The 17590-nt window shown below is 35.6% G+C and overlaps 1 protein-coding gene across 2 annotated transcripts; it reads right to left on the bottom strand.

Moving 5' to 3' along the window:
- Positions 1-1501: 1501 nt before the first annotated feature.
- Positions 1502-8621, bottom strand: LOC147864715 (putative LRR receptor-like serine/threonine-protein kinase At1g67720). 2 transcript variants are annotated; one of them, XM_087318848.1, is made up of 20 exons: positions 8472-8621; positions 7846-7978; positions 7445-7591; positions 7256-7327; positions 6992-7063; positions 6777-6845; positions 6559-6636; positions 6101-6175; positions 5874-5945; positions 5699-5773; positions 5503-5559; positions 4971-5059; positions 4695-4829; positions 4312-4604; positions 4157-4211; positions 3807-3895; positions 3341-3486; positions 3021-3165; positions 2199-2348; positions 1502-1913 (listed from the first exon to the last, which is right to left on the bottom strand). In XM_087318848.1, exons 1-20 carry the CDS (start codon positions 8563-8565, stop codon positions 1737-1739), a joined length of 2223 nt encoding a protein of 740 aa, XP_087174974.1. In that variant the 5' UTR covers positions 8566-8621; the 3' UTR covers positions 1502-1736. The 2 variants fall into 2 exon arrangements, with proteins under 2 accessions (XP_087174974.1, XP_087174975.1); XM_087318849.1 differs by having other exon boundaries at positions 4312-4601.
- Between the last annotated feature and the right edge of the window lie 8969 nt (positions 8622-17590).

Below are 17590 nucleotides of genomic sequence, written 5' to 3'. Positions count from 1 at the left end.
TATCACGTGTTTGTGTTTGATTATATTAATACATGTGGTTTGATTGTATATTTGTGTGTGAGAGAATTGGCATGAAAGAATTTACTCATGTACATATGTGTGTAAGAAGATGGATTTATGTGTATAAATGTACCTGTGGGTGTATGTGTTCAAATATGTTATTATTCTTTTAAGAATGTATTTAAGACTGTGTCCCTTTGGTGCAAATGCACAATATTTATGCGAGTATGTATATACATATATATGTATATATATATATAAATATATATGGAGTTATATGTATTATGTGCGTACACTTTGAATATGGTGTACATTAATATGTTTACATACATGTTCTAAATATTAGTTTTGTGTTTTTTTCTTTAGAGTGTCTGACTTAATGTGCATATGTGTGTGTGTGTGTGTGTGTAAGTATGTTTCGAAGTATAATTGTAAGGAGATGTGTGTTGCCATTGGTATGAGGGGAATCCTCCCTTATTGTTCCAACTTTGATTAGATATTTTGCATCAAGCCAATTGCACAACCATGACTCTTTCTTGTAGGATTCTTTATCATCTAGTCAAGGGTCAAACATCACATAATCTTGCACTTATAGGACTCAATCTTAGCAATCTCTTGGTCTTGCTTTCTTTCCTGATTACTCTTTACCATGTCTAAATAGTGAGTATGTGGTCAACAAGGTCCTTACACTCATGTTGCGAGAAGGCCATGTTAGGCAATGCTATAATAAGAAGTCCTAGGCACCTACACATACTCTAAGTTCGATGTATGTAGTAGCCTACTTAAAGTTAACCACAATTGTAATTATATCAACTCACATGTTATCAATTCAATTGTAATCAATTTGTATTATTGTGTTTAATTAAACTACTCAAATGTTGCGAAGTTCCTTAAAGATGAGAGAAACATAGTTGTTGTTGGTTAGTTGTATGATTCCAAATCAGTAGCTTAATTCGAGAATGAAGTAGTCTATGTAAATAAATATTCTTTGTTTATGATCTAGGTGTATGCCTTCATACAATTCTTGATCTAATGGATATATCTCAAGTATATTGACTCCGTCAAATAATGTTAATATTTGTATTCGTAACATTCTACCAATTTGAGATCTACAATAATTGAGTGTGTATATTGGCTCAAGTAAGTAAAATTCTATCCATACTCATAATATCCTCCCCAATTTAAGAATTACCATATTGATATTGGAAAATATCATGGAAAATCAAACTCCACGCATGTCATGGATATATGATAAAATCATGCTAATTAAATCTCACACCCATAAATGGTCCCTATAAATCTCACCCTTTAGGAGATATGATGCAAGATATAATACATGAACATGCAATGATGGTAGGTTGATAATTAAATCAGTTTTACAATATTATGAGGACCACAAACAAGAGTATGGAGCCAAAATCTAGACATGCATGTTTATAATGTCTTTGCACCTTAGAACAATGATTAATTCACCACATAATATATGTATGTATTCATTAACAAAATCAATCATGTCACAAAGTATTTATTTTCATATGGTATATATATCCTAACCATTTGGATGATGAGGGTAGCTTATGCATAAGGTATAGTTGAAATAAAGTGACTGGAAAAATACAAAATGGCCATCGCAAGTGAGAACAAAAGTGTGAACAATCATTAATACAATGCATGCAAATTGTATAATAGCATGATACATGCATACATATTTATTTCTACATGCATGTTCATTGAAATCAACGTGGTTCCACTCCCAAGCCATATGTTATTTTGATGTCATTCAAGCTGTTTGTCATTTGATCGAGTCCCTTGTTGGAAGGAAGAGAAGTGAGGGATAGAGGAGGTAGTATCACCATGTGCTCTGGAGGGGGTTGTAGCCCACTCAATATCTGCTCCAAACTTGCTGCTACAGTCTGCCATCAATCAAGCTCCCATTCATAGGTTAGACTATGTATGTATGTATGTATGCATGCATGTATGTACATGTGTGTGTATGTGGGTATCTTGCATATATTTGTCTATATGCATGTGTATACATGTATGCATGTGGGTGTGTGTTGTGTATCCAAATTGTTTGTGTTTGCATCTGTGCATGTATCCAAATGAGTGTTTGAGCATATTCCTAAATGTGTATATGTATATACGTATGTCGAAATGTATGTGTATTTCTAAATGCGTATATATGTGATTATGCTCACCTGCATTTTTGGTCTATCATTTCTATCATATATTGTGCATTGTACTGCAATCTCTACCACTTGTTTGTATTCATCAATTGGATAGTTTGATCCAAGTCTTGGATCAATGATAGCCTTCACATTCCCGTTCCATTTGAGCTTTTCATTCACCTGATCAAGATTGGAAGGGTTTATATACAACCACCGTTCTCATCATACACAAGTGTTTTATATATGTTCATTACGTTTTGGTTTATCACTAATGGTTGCACCTATACATTTATTGTTTCTGCATTTGGTCCTAAGCCTTGGGTAAATAATTATTGGTCTTCTTATGCCTTAATTGGTCATTTTATGTGAAGAAAGCCATTGCATGAGCTTTATAAGGTTTTATTTATTAAGAAATGAGGTCTAAAATCAAGTACAATTATAATGAAACACAAGAATGCATATATCTAGAAGATTTCTTTACATGGAATTCATCTCCATTTGATTTTTTATGTTATATGACATTAAGGTCTCTACTAGTTTAGATGCCATTATATTCTACACCTAATTTGAGTGACTAGAGAGCTCATTTAGAATAAAAACAATGTTGCATATTTTGTTTGAACGCTTCCTAAATACCATAAGTAAGAGCTTACTCTAGGTTTAATTTACCCATGGTAATGTATTTTAAGCATATGCTCATAGTAGTAGTAGCGACATCTAAAATATATAATATCATGGAATCTTATGTATTGTTATGTATTCTATTCATTTTTTTTAGCAAACAAATTTTGGAAACATCCTTAAATCACTTCAAAAAGAAAGAAAGGAAAGTTCAAAAGGCAAGTTGATTACCCAACCGACAAGATTATAATCATCAATACGCATGTGATCGATGGCAACTTGACCTGTGAGCAACTCGAGCAATACTACTCCATAGCCATACACATCACTAGCGGTTGTTAATTGACGTCGTAAGAAGTACTCTGGATCTAGATAACTGTAAAGTAATGATTATAATCGCATTTGCGTGAGTCTTTGTTTTATTCAAGCTATAAGAAACTATGATAATTTCATAGTGTTGTCTCTTGTTTCATTTTAAACTTGATATTTTGTTTGTAGTTTTCAGTGTTATAAGAAATTATGATATTCCAATGTAGTGAGTAAGTGCTTACCCAGCAGTGCCTGCTGGTCTTGTTGATACATGTGTATCCATTTCCGGATTGGCCTTGGATATGCCAAAATCTGAGACTTTTGCGATCATATTGCCATCGAGTAGAATGTTGCTAGGCTTCACATCTCTATGTATAACAGGAGGATCCTGGATCCATAATGGAATAGTACATCACCTTCCACACATAAGTCACATACACACATGAATAAAGAATGTCTTTTAAGGATATATATTCTCTTATGTGCAATTTCAATGTTATGTGAACACATGACAAATTATTTACATAGGAATGAGTCAATGAACATTTGCCAATTAGACATATAGTGTGGATATATATAAGTGATTTTGGGATGGAAATATAAAGAGCTTGTTACCTACAATATATGTCTAATACACCTATATATCCAGGGCCTGTGTGTTTGTGCATCATTCAAGATATTCACATGTATAAGGCATGAGCAATTTACAGCAAAAGTGTGAAGATATTCTAGGCCTTGAGCAACGCCAAGTGCTATCTCAAGCCGTCTATACCAGTTCAAAGCTGATGCATCCTTATCTGTCTCATGAGATCACAAATAACACCAAGTAAGATTAATTTATGGTAAATTTGCCTTCAACTTGGTTCTTATATAAGAGAATACCCTTAACACATTGCAAAATTATCATGTGATTCTTGATCTTGTGCCTATAACAAATGTGGAGTTGGAAATAAAAATGCTCAATTTGGAGGAGTGTATGAGATTTATCATTATATAAGTTCCAATTTGAGAACTTCCTCTTCACTTCTAAATATAATTGTAAAGTTAGGTGGTTTTACCTTGAAAGAGATGGCGATGCAAGTTCCCATTTTTCAGATATTCATAGACGAGGATCTACAGCCAAATCAATGCTTGGTATAAATTTTTAATGCTAGCAAGCTCTAATCTATATATTAGCAAGATCCTAGAGGCATCCATACACAATAATATATACCTGCTCATCTTTGTCATCACAAAATCCTTCGAGCCGAACGAGATGGCGATGGTGTAATCGACTAAGTAACATAATTTCATTCCGGAACTCTTTTATACCTTGAAAACTTATGTCGGAGGCCCTTTTTATCGCTACTTGCTTATTATCATCAAGGTGGGCTAAGTAAACTTTTCCGAAACCACCTTCACCTATTTCACAATCCTTGTTAAATGATTTTGTGGCTTTCATTATCTCTTTGTATGTAAACCGCCTAACACCAGGAGGAACTTCCCAATCACCACTATCTTGATCTACTTCAAAGATTAAAAATAGGAAACTGTAGGTTAGGCACACAATTTGGAGAGATCTTGATCCTTAAAAGCTTAGAGGATTTGTGATCACACCATTTCTATATCTCCTATGATTCTTTGAGGTGGAAAAAGGCTTGAACCACCATATGAAGGCAATTATTCCACATAAGATCACCATCACTCCAATCACGGATCCAATGATTGCTCCTATCGGAAATGTTTCTTTCTCTGTAAAAGAAGTTGGAGATTTACGTGCTTGCAAATAATCAAGAATTTGGCGCATTTTATAATGATTTGCTCCACATGTTAAAACGTAAAACCAAATCTGGACTAATGATTGATTCCATGTTCAAAAAGCTAGTAGCTTACTTTTAAAAAAATCGTCACAGGTTGTCTTGTCTCCGCATACTTGTTGGTGAGCCCCACCAAAGTTGGAATTGAAGCAATTTCCTTTCCATCTGGATAGTTGGATGCGACAAACAAAGGATTTATCTTATGCCTCTCGCAGATTAACTGTTTCAAACATGAGTGATGATCGAGTTTCTCACATATCTCGCAGAAAACTACCAAGGTACCCACAAGTTATTAATTCCCAGGCTAGTTCCCAGAGGAGAATTGTTTTGATGAAAACTCAGTGGCATTTGAAAGCTAATGTTGGGGCTCTTCTAGAGGTTTTACTTGTAGTGTACCATAATGGAGTCTGCATTTTTGTAATATAGGGTATGTGCCCTTTGGAATACTTTAAATTTATATTATTGCCATCTAGTTTGGAGAATCTATGACTAAATCTGCAACTATGACTGCAATGGCTCTCTTTAATGGTTAGAAATGTTAGTTATCTCTTCATTCAGGATCTCATCCTTTATTAGGGGAAGAGTGATGGCAGGTGAGCATGACTTACGTGGTATCATTAAAGAAAGTTGGGTATGGTCCCTCTAAGAAATTGCATTGAAACTGCCTGCAATCCATGTATGAAGTTTAGGATTTTTTATTCATTTGGTTTGATCCATGAAATTTTAAGAATTGGTTAAGAAAGGCATTTATATATGTGTACATATATGATATGTACACACAAATGGGTTTTGCTTGAGGCTTACACTCTTTCTGCAGTATTTTGGAGATTTCCTATCCAAGCTGGAACATTGCCACTGAGGTCATTTGTATACATTCTCCTGTGTACACAATAAAATACATTTTTTTGTCTCTAATCAGTTATTTTTGGGTTGTCATGATTTTTTTTATGTTAATTGACAAACAGTTTTCTATACATACAAGTCCTTCAAGCTTGTCATGCCTTTCCAACTCTCAGGAATAGATCCTGTCAACTCATTATTATAAAGGTACCTGCATATAAAGGTGACATTAAAACATTATATATTACTCATCCAGAAGCATATATATCACTCCATTCAATGGCTGAGTAAATGCAATACAATTCCTTTCACTATATCACGTGAAGAGGAAACATGGTATTGAGCAAGGTTTGTGTGGATACATACAGCTTTTCCAGTTTAGTAAAGTTAGCTCCCCACGCTGATGGTAAAGTCCCACTGAGGACAATATCATGCAAAGTCCTATTGAGAAGATGAACAAGACTTTATTAGAACTGTGTAACTCTTACATTTGATTCAATTTATAATATGCATCGTTATTGACCAATAATGAATTATAGAGAGTTCAACTTGTTTGATATTTAGTCAAAATCATGCTTAATTCTGAATAAAAATACTGAAGATGGACGCAAGGCTAATTGTCTCAAAAGAACTGACTAGAGTTGGGCAAGTCATTAGTGTATAATCTCAGAATTAAACATATCTATGCTTGTGTACAAATGTGAGGATAATGGCTTGGATGCACCTACCATCATGTTTACATGTATTCTTCCTAAAGGCTCGTATGCACCAAATCACTTAAGCATAGACCAAGATGAAACCCTCATAAAAAGTTGTTCACTTACAAGTATGTCAAGTTGACCCATACACCCCATTCTGGTGGTAATTGAGTTATTTTTAGATCAGAATTCCCCCAAGCACTTCTGTAAAAATGTCAGCCACAAACACCCAATTCTTTCAAGCACATAAATACAATTGCATGTTTGGATTACGTATGTAATATTGAAATTAATTACTATGACAAAATAAAACCCAATAGAGGAGTCGAGTAATCTCTGCTTACAAAACAGTCAAGTCAACTAGAGATGGAAGACTTTTGGGTAAGGATGTGAATGAGTTATTTCCAAGCCACCTGTAGATGCAATTAGGGAAAAGAATTAATCTCTCTCTCTATATATACACACACACACACACACAGATAGATAGATATAGATAGTATGTATGTACTCTTGAATGGTTTAATTGAAAGACGTAATGAGATCAGCTTATTGGGCTCACAATTCTTGGAGGTTGGATAAGGCAAATATCCCTTCTGGAACTGCACCTTGGAAGAAGTTGTTGTCAATGTGTCTGAAAAGAAGTGAAGACTTTTTACATGTTAATGCATGTTGTCTTTATTTTGTTGTGTTTTTCAAAAGGGCATACAGACTTTGTGAATTCCTTCATGTATTGTTGTACATATAGTATGCTTTTTGCTATATTGTCAATTGTGAATGGGGAAATCAAGATAAATTATCAAAATTATAAACGAGAAAAACTTACAAATCCACGAGTTGTTTTAAGTTTAGTATGTCGTTTGGAAATACTTCCTTGAATGCATTGAATGTTAAATTCCTACAATGTGTAATCATAATGGAAGATATTATTAGTATTAGAGTAATGAGTTGTAAGTTAGTAAAAAAACACAAAATAAGAGCTGATCAATATTATTTTCTGGAAGGGAGAACATACAAGTCATGTAATTGTGTCAACTTAGATATTGATGTAGGCAAAGGACTTGTCAGCAAATTGTGTGATAGATCCAATGATTTTAACTCTGTAAGGCTTGTGAACAAATCACTCGGTAATGTCCCTTGTAGTCCAAATTGTGACATATTCCTAAAAAAATTTAAAATATGCATGTTGATCATAAATAGAACGCAATCAATGTTAACTACATGGCAAATTAGCATTAGTTAACTGTAGTAATAGACCATAATGAGCACTTGCAAGACTTGATTATCATTACCCCGATGGCATAATTAGCATTAATGAAATATAGAACATACTTTGCATTATCAAACAAGAATTAAGATGAATAGGACATAATTAGCATTTATGTAGAGGTTAATGAATTATTATGAAGCAATTACAGTGATATAACATGACTAACGGAGGAGCATGTGACCCCGGTCCAATTGCAAGGATTGGACGCAGAACTATCCCATGATGTTATGTTTGACGCTGAACCCCCGACCGCAGTCTTAATACTCAGGAGTGCTTGAACTGTAATTGATGTAAGCAATCAGTTGATTTAAAATGTTACAAATTAAAGCCCTCAATGTCAAGTTAAGTCTAGCTAATGGAGAAAGTAATTAGGATTGAATGATGGATCCAATGGAGACAAAGAGGGGACCGAATAATGATGATTCAAATGGAGGAGAAAGTAAGGATCAAATGTAAGCATAGCAACAGATCTGATGAAGAATAAATGAGGGAATGATGTCGAATCAAATGAAGAACGATCACAGAATCAAACGCAATTGTGAAGAGAAATGATTGCTAGATACAAAAATAAAATAAAATTGGATAGTAAAGCTGAAGATTGAGTATGGATCAAACGGAGAATAAGTGAGGAATAAATGGAGAATAACTGAAGGAGTCATGGCATGAAGAATGATTCTAAGTATCAAACAAATGAAGGATGCTTAGGGATCAAATCGAATCGATCCGTAGAATTGTTAACAAACAATGTTGGTATCCAGAGACTTGTAATTACCTTCATTGTTTTGAGCTTTGACATGGGAAGATTGGGGAAGAAGAAGAATCAGAAGAAGGAATGAGGAACACGCATAAATTGGTATGATCTTCATAATGTGGTGATAGCTTTCAACTTGAGGTTTAGGGTTTTGGGGGGGGGTTTATGTAGACTGAGATTACTGAGTCATCAGAAGCTACAGAAGGATTAGAGTGACAGATCCTTTGCTTTTTTTTACGCTGCTTTCACTTTGACTACATAATAATTTTGCACGACCACGACGCTTTGATCGTCTAGTCAAGACTCAATGCTCAGACATCACAGAATCTTGCACTTTTTATACGGCTCAGCAAACAGCTCAGCTGAGTTCACGTCTAAACCGTAAACGATGTGTCATGTCAATCAATAATGTCTTCTCAAGTCTTCTTGATCGTCTAGTCAAGACTCGAGGGCCAGACATCACATGATCTTGCACTTTTATACGGCTCAGCAAACAGCTCAGCTGAGTTCACGTCTAAACCGTAAGAAAGTGAAAACAAAACAAAACAAAAAACAGACAAACCTCCACGTGAAAACGGTTTGTCCAAACTTTGGTTCGAGTTCGAAATTTTCCAAACCAGTTAAGGCATAATAACCGGTTTGGTTTGGACAAGGCCAACCCGGTTAAGCCGAAACTGAACGGCCGATTCCTACTTTATACAAACGACATCGGATATAATCCATGTTTACTTCTGTGAGTTCCATCATTGCCATGGGTTGCGTTGTTTGATATACATACACATAAGTTTGTGAGTAAATTTCTCCTTCTTTATGTAGGATTAGTTTGGTTATTGAGTATTAGTTACGTTCACACATGTCATTTCTTGTGGTTTAGGGTTAACGGTGAACAAACAATAATTGAATTATCCTAAAATAATTTGCATATTACAAATAATCACATGTAGATACAATTGTCCTCCATGGGTTGTATGATTGAGTGTTTATAAATATTTGATAGGCTTTTGTCATGTCACTTAATTATACATGTGAGTTACTCTACAAATTTCCTGATAATTTTCTGATCAAGACAAATGGCCATCACAAGAAGAGATTCCATGTCAAAGCAACATTCAACCCAACCAGATGGGCATGATGTTGTAGGATGGTAAGTAGCGGCTACAATGGGAGTTGAGTATGCAACAACAAATCTAGGGATGCATGCCTTAAACATATTCATGACATTACGAATCAACAACACATCATCTATGTCCTTTTTCATGTGCAAAATACAGTCTGTAATGTTAGTTGACATAATACACTCACGAACATAATCTTTCATCATCAACAATACATTCAATAATCTGGCACAAAATTTACGCTAAAAAAATCTAGTACATTAGTATGAATGTCTCTTTCTTTATTATTTGTCTCTCTGTCTCTTGTAACTATCTCTCTGTATCCCAATTTGACATTGACGACGAGAGAGACATAAGACACATGAAATTTCTTCTTTTTTGCCAAAAACCATAGAGGATATTTTGCGATAAAGTTGGACACTTTCTTATTTGTTTTCAATGTTCATATGGTGATATCACTCCAATCACATACACCATCCCTATGTATGGAATCTTCTTTAACACTTCACTTTTGTACCATGAAGAAAAATAAAGTCATATATTTGAATAACATTATTTTTCATGGTCAAATAGTAAACAAGTACATTACTTTTCATTGTTCTAAAAACTAAAGAGGTGGGATTTGATCTGTTTATTTCAAAGATGTGATGCCCATGAAGGTGAAATAATTGAAAAAAGCATACCACGAGCAAGTAGGAAGTAAAAGGCTTAGGATGAACTTGTCCATACAACACATAGGGTTTGATGATCCTAGTATCTTGATTATAGTGATTTTTTAAGGCATATTGGATCTAAAGATTGGAAATATGGTATTTGATGACTTTATCTCAAAGATGTGGTGATCATGAAGATGAAATGTTTGAAAAACAAAATACATTAGCAATTAGGAAAGGCTTGGGATTGCCTTAACATCCATACAAACATCTGGGCTATGATGATCAATATATCTAAGTTAAGTCGAAACTATACCATTTTTGTGGTATACGATGAATGTCCATAATATGTGCTCAACTAAAAGACAAAGAGCTTTTTAAGCATTGCATGTTGTGAATCATGGATGAGTGGTACAACAATGGTATTTGCCAAAGTTGATACATCTCACCCAAAGTGGTTTCATTGCAACTAGGAATATATTGCATGATATGTTGATTCAAATGGTCATGGAGCATGGGGAATGTGAAAGCTCATAAGTTATGTGTCATAGAATATGATTCTATGACTCATACTAAATGCTAGAATACAAAGAGGTGACTTAATGGTGACTCTTGACTGTTGGAGTGTCTATCCACTCTCAAGGTGAGTTCACACACTAGACCAAGTTGAGCTTGATTCTCAACAAGAATGAACTCCCCAAGTTGTTTCTTAAATTCTGAGATAAGGGTAGTAGCACATGTCTCCTTATATACTTCCTTGATACGCTTAGTTACAAGTCCCTAGCCAATATTTTCAGTCACATACTCTAAATATTTCCATTTCACAACATGACTGTTTCCCAAATCAAGTTCCTGCCTACAAAATAATGGTAGCGGACAAACCTTACATGTTCTTAAAAGACATGTATGACGATGCCACTCACATGATGGTTCTTTTTCACAAACACAAGACCTCCAAAACTCAGAACCGGATGCATAAGTCATGTTTCGTGCATTACACCTATTATCCTCCCCATTCGGTCAAATAACAAATTCAATACGAATGTACAAAGATATTATACGTCACAATCAAAGTGTCCCAAGGCAGTATTTAATACATTAACTATAACTTCATTCTCCTAGGTAGAGTTGGAGAAGGTTTCGAATGTGTCAGTTGGTGAGTCTCTCTCTCTCTCTCTCTCTCTCTCTCTTCTGTCTCAAAGTTGTCAGTCAGAGAGTGGCAGAAAGTTAGAAATCAAAACACATATCTATTACCTATCTCTCTCTTTCTCTCTTGCTCTCTCTCACTCCACCTTCGATTCTCTGTTTCCTCGCGTGATTCTTGTTGTGTTCCCTTTGTGCTTGATTTTTGTTGTTGTTTCCCTACAATCTTTGAACTCTGTATATGCAGAGATTGTTGTTTCCCCTCTATGCTGGTTGTTCTTGTTGTTGATGTGCTTTCTCTATGTATGCTCGTTTGTCTCCTCTACAGCAGCCTTGTCAACAACCTCTTGCATATAGGTGATTTTCTCGGCTTGGTGTGCTCCCAAGGTGAAGAAATCAACACGATGTGGTACCTCTGCCTTACCTTGGCTCCATCTGCCTTCGACCCATCGTTCCATTTGCAACTTGCACGACCTCCAGGTATTCTCTGTGCTGCATTTTTAGGGTTTGATAATTCCTATTCTATGTGCCGCATGCCCAATTGGTATGTTTTTGTTTTCTGTGTTTCCTATCCGTGTGTTTTTATTTTGTGTGTGTTTGACATGGATGAGTTTTTTTCCGACTATTTAGGGTTAAAGTGTGTTTGAAATGGCTTGTACATGCAACTTAGATTGAGTTGGCTATGATGATTTGTTGGTTGTTGATGGTAATTTGATGAGTTTTCTTCTTGTACATGCATATTCTTTCAACAAGAATAGTGAAGACTAGGACAATGAAGAGAAGGACACCCATAAAGAAGACATTGGTGAAAGAGAAAGAGAAGACACCAGTGAAGGAAAGAAAAAGGACACCTATCAAAGAAAGCAAGAAGACACCCACAAGAGAAAGGGTGGTGAACTCATCAACTCAGAGAAAGAAGATGTGCCACTCCATCATTCGAGACACACCTCTCGGATGGAGTTATTTCCTTCGAGCACGACCTGAAGTTTATGAAGAGTTGAGAGAGTGGTTGATAAAAACCTAGGGGTCACCACATCCTGATACAAGGTGAGGATTCCACATAAGTGGATTGAAGAAGGAATATGTGAACTTATTGAAGACGAGATATGAACATGTTTATGATAGTAATCGAATTTGTAACAATGAAGTGGGTACTGTTTTTGCACGTGCATTTGCATGTGAAGTTCAGGGTGGCATCGACGTAGATTGGGAAGATTTTAATCGTCACCGATTAGAACATTATAAAGGCTCCTCCAGTACCAACACTGGCTTGAAGTCATCGGGAACCTCTCATGTGGATATTCCGGCTACAACACCTGTCCACCAAGTTCAATCTGCAAAGCTATAGGCCACAATGACTGAAAAGCATGAACAGATGATGGCCGGTTGCATAGCTTCTATGAGCTCAAGAATACAAGCACTACTTGCTGATTTGGAAATAGTTAAATCAGCTGAGATACAGGCAGAAAAGAAATTCTCTTCAATAAAGACTACATATGAATGGATTGCATCGACAATCCAAAATTCAGAAAGTGAGGTGTTGAAAGAGGAGTTGAAGAAAGAGCTGAACAATATGGGCACTCAATTAGGATCACAGATGAGAGACCTTGATACTTGCAAAATTGCACATTGTGAACTAGATAATAAGTTGACAGCTTTAAAGTTGCATTCTGAGAACCTTGCGTGCTTGATGCAAGATTTAAAATGAAAAGGTTTTGAAACTTTGTATCCATCTGTAATTGAGCACCCAAGTGGAATGGAAAGTACCATTACTAGTATAGCTATATCACGGTATTGGCTTTAAAAGTTATTTATTTCTACTTCTGTGGTATAAATATCATATTAGCTAATATATTGTAACTTGTGTTTGCAATCTACCAGGTGTATATTTTGTGGCCTCGGATTCAAGGCTATGGATGTTGTGATTACACCATGCTTGCACACATATCATGTGCTATGTGCTAAGTATCATTTTGAGAAAGAAAATACATGTATGGACTGTAAAACTACAGTTGCTGCTGAGTGGTACTATGCTTGGAGTTTAAAAGTACACCCGTACGGTATGTGGCTGTACTATTCTATTGTTTGTATTATATGATGTCAATTTACATTTGGATTAGAACTAGTGAACGCCACAATTCATACTTCAAATTTAGGAAAACAATGGATTAGTACTAGTGTAGCTCCAACAACTAATATGTGGAACCCTATTTATGTGGGTTAGTATTGGCAATACTCTTAATATATAATTGGTATGGGTAGTTGAACGGATATTTTCCAGAATTAGTACTATTTGAGTAATTTGGGAACCAAGTGTGACATTGTTCAGGATTGGTACTAGTTATGTAATTTGACCACAAGGTATGTAGTACATTGTGAACGATTAGTAATAAACCTGTAATTTGGGAATTAGGAGTGTAGAACACATATCATGATTAGTACTACTTGTATGCAAAATACCAATTTAGTACTAAAGAAGGAAGTTGTTTAGATGTATTTGCTGGATAAGTTGTTCGTCCAATCTATATTACAACTTGCCTAGTGCTAGTTTAGTATACACTATACTTGTATTACATTGTTGACTATTAGTACTATTTGTGTAATTTGGGAATTAGTTGTGTAGTACATTGTTCACGATTAGTACTAGTTATGTAATTTGGGAACAAGGTGTATGGTAAATTGCTGAAGATTAGTACAATTTGTGTAATTTGGAAATGAGGTGTGTCAAACACATCACATTTAGTACTAATAATGTTGAAGATTAATACTGTTGGTGTAATTAGTACTAGTTATGTAATTAGGTGTGTAGAACACATATCACGTTTAGTATTACTTGTGTGCAAAATACCACATTAGTATTAAAGTCCAATCTACATTTGTTGGATTAGATGTTAGTCCAATCTATATTACAACGTGCCTAGTACTAGTGTTAGTACACACTATACTTGTAGTACATTGTTGACGATTAGTACTACTTGTGTAATTTCAAAATTGAGTAGTACATTGTTGACGATTAGTACTAGTTGTGTAATTTGGGAACTAAGTGAGTAGTACATTGTTCGTGATTAGTACTAGTTGTGTAATTTGGGAACTAAGTGAGTAATACATTGTTCACGATTAGTACTAGATGTGCAATATGGGAACTAGGTGTAGCCTAATGATTTAGTAATGCAGTTCTTGTGACCTACATTGTATTTTTTATATCACTGTATTAACATTGAAGGTTTTTTTGTTTCTTGCAATGAATGTTGTAGTGTCAAGCAACTCCACGCTAGGGAAGGTAATGGAACAACCAACCCCTATGCCTAAACCCTCGGTATCTACTGCACATTCCAAGGTTCAGGGGCCATCATTACCAGTAACCTATGAGTGTTATGATGATAATGAATGTATAAGAAGGGCCATTGGAGCAGTGGAACATATGCTTCTACAAACAAATTCCCCAAGCTCCGGTCAACATCAAAACAATCTAGGTAACACAAATTGAGTTAGCATATCTTAATTCTCATTTGTGTGTATGTTGAATGCCTAATGTCTTTAAAAAAGAGCCCACTAAGAAGAGGAATGTTGCAAGAAAGTTGTATGGAAAGGGCAAGAAAGGCAGAGTTGAATGCAATGGTGAGTCATATATGTTCTCACCTGTCCGGAGAGTTGTCAACCTAATGCATTGTCTAATACCATGTACTTGTGTTACTAGCTAATGACGAAATGATCTTTGGTGAGGGAGATACGAGTCCAAAACCTGATCATGAAGACGAATTTATCACACTCCCAAGTACACGTCAAAAGCCCTCTAAGAAAACAATGATTTAGATCATAACAAGCCTATTATAGTGGTGCTTTTGGTGCATTCTATAGATACTATTATGAAATCTTCTATTGACAATGAGCTCCAACTTGTTGAACACTTAGATGTTTTGGACAAGATGACCGAGCCTACCACTTGCAATGGGTTGTCTACGGCTGTACAGTATGACGATGTAACAATAGGTAAAAATGTGGCTATTAACCTTATGTTCATTGTTGTTGGTATGTTTGCAAACTTTTGAGTATGTGAGTTGATACTAATATTCTCTGGAATCCCATTATTTAGGTTTACAAGAGCAGTCTGATTCCCAACTGCAATCAAATGAATCGGGAACTATATGGAGCACAAGTGCAGAGTCAAATTCTAGGATTAACCTTTGCACGGAGGCAGACTCTGGGAGCACAACTTCCACACATGAGGACTGTGAGAAAAAGGAAGCATTCATATTTGAAGAGCAGCTGGCATGTACAAACAACAATTTGTCTAAAGAATCCCATGAGGAGTGTGGAAAGAATATCGCTAGTACTGAAGAGGAGCCTGATTGTACTGAGAATGTGCTAGTAGTGTCTAAAGAATCCCATGAGTGTGGAAAGAATATCTCTAGTACTGAAGAGGAGCCTGATTGTACTGAGAATGTGCTAGTAGTTTCTATAGAAGCCCATGAGGAGTGTGGAAAGAATATAACTAGTAATGAAGAGGAGCCTGATTGTATTGAGAATGTGCTAGTAGTGTCTATAAAAGCCCATGAGGAGTGTGGAAATAATATAGCTAGTAATGAAGAGGAGCCTGATTGTACTGAGAATGAGCATACTAGCATCACCCATGAGGACCAGGCAATAAAGAGCACCCAAGAGGGGGAGCACGGTGGTAATTTGACTATCAACAGTACCTTTGTGGATGTGTGTACAAGCATTGCAATTGCAGAAAACACAGTTTCTCTCTCAAGCTTGCCACTGGTACAAGGTGCCCGTACATCCACACCTGTCTCTGATGCCTCTGATGATGAAGTGCCACTTAGTACACTGATACCTAAAGGCTTTAAAATAAAGAAGAATGTAAAATCACAAAAAACGGCACCAATAACAAGCGCATTACAAGATCGGGGAAATTGTGAAATGGTGCTTGATTGTCTTTCGATTGTACTTGAACTATAGTTGAACTGTTAGTGATGTCTGAACTTGAACTATTTGGTATACCAAAATACTGTCTAAATTGCTAATGTGAAATGTTGTACTGACTCTAGTTCACTCATCTAGTGTTGTTAACGTAATGTGAAATTCTATATTGCCAATTGCAGAGAATGAGAATGTATTCTATTGTTAATTGTCATGCAACCATGATTGTGTTGAACTACAACTGAACTGTTACCAGCGTACTATCTAAATTGCCCCTGTGAAATGCTATGAAGATCAGACCAACCATCTAGTGTTGTAGTGTAATGTGAAATTCTACATTGCTAATTGTAGAGAATGAAAATGGATTCTATTGTCAATTGTCATGCAGCCATGATTGTGTTGATTACAAATAAAATTCTATATTGCTAATTGTAGAGAATGAGATTTTATTCTATTGTCAATTTGTCATGCAGCCATGAATGTAGTATGGAACAATTTGACATTCACATTAGTACTAAAATAAGATGTATGTATCCATCTAACTGAGATACTTCGGGAGACTACTATGTATTAGTGAACACTTACAATTGACATTAGTACTAAACTAATATGTATATTGATACTTGCAAAGTATGGTCTCCTTGAGTGCACATAGTTAGAGTCGAATAGAGACTTAACACAATAGGGATTAGACTACTGGTATTGATAGTTGAATAAGTTTGGGCCATATTGATGCTGCTAAGTATTGAAGACTTCACACCCTAAACCATAGAAACAAGCAACTCTATAATTACCATGAACACTTACAAAACAAGCTCAATAAATACTCTAAACACTTTAGAAGAAAGACAAAATATATCGATTCATTTGTCAATCATCAAAATTAATATATCAATACATCAAATAGTGAACTACAAGCGGATGTTTTTCAGTTGCCAACTATAATGTATTAATAGGGTAACTTTCAGGCATTAAACAGAGAGACCTCCCCTAATATGTGCTCATGAACCTCTTGGGGGACCTTGTAGACAATGTTGTATCCCTTAACCTTGTGCTTTGCTTGAGTCATATTGAACTTGATCGCAAGAATGGCAGCAGTGTAGATTATTGCAATGGGTGCATCCTTTAGTAATGCATATGTGTTCTTGCACTACGGCAACTTTGCATAATAGTTTCCATACACGACAGACTCACCAACGTTGAACATGTTGCCCCAGCCATCCCTCACCACTTCTTTCAATAATGTCTTTCCTTGCTTGCACACCACAATGTAGTAGTATTCTAAATCTTCATTTTGAGGAGATTT

The sequence above is a fragment of the Azolla caroliniana genome, unplaced genomic scaffold, assembly GCF_043228905.1.
Source record: "Azolla caroliniana isolate FFs.n. ecotype wild unplaced genomic scaffold, voAzoCaro1.0.p SCAF_4, whole genome shotgun sequence".
NCBI lineage: Eukaryota > Viridiplantae > Streptophyta > Polypodiopsida > Salviniales > Salviniaceae > Azolla > Azolla caroliniana.
The sequence above is the reverse complement of the archived record's forward strand: the minus strand, read 5'-3'. Positions and strand labels throughout refer to the sequence as shown.

Bases quoted from the DNA above. Each gene is read 5' to 3' on its own strand.
- LOC147864715 (XM_087318848.1), bottom strand. From the start codon at position 8,565: ATGAAGATCATACCAATTTATGCGTGTTCCTCATTCCTTCTTCTGATT. The intron at 4,605-4,694 runs GTGTGATCACAA...TAATCTTTGAAG, and splicing joins TCATAGGAGATATAGAAATG to TAGATCAAGATAGTGGTGAT. The intron at 1,914-2,198 runs GTGAGCATAATC...GATTGATGGCAG, and splicing joins ATGATAGACCAAAAATGCAG to ACTGTAGCAGCAAGTTTGGA.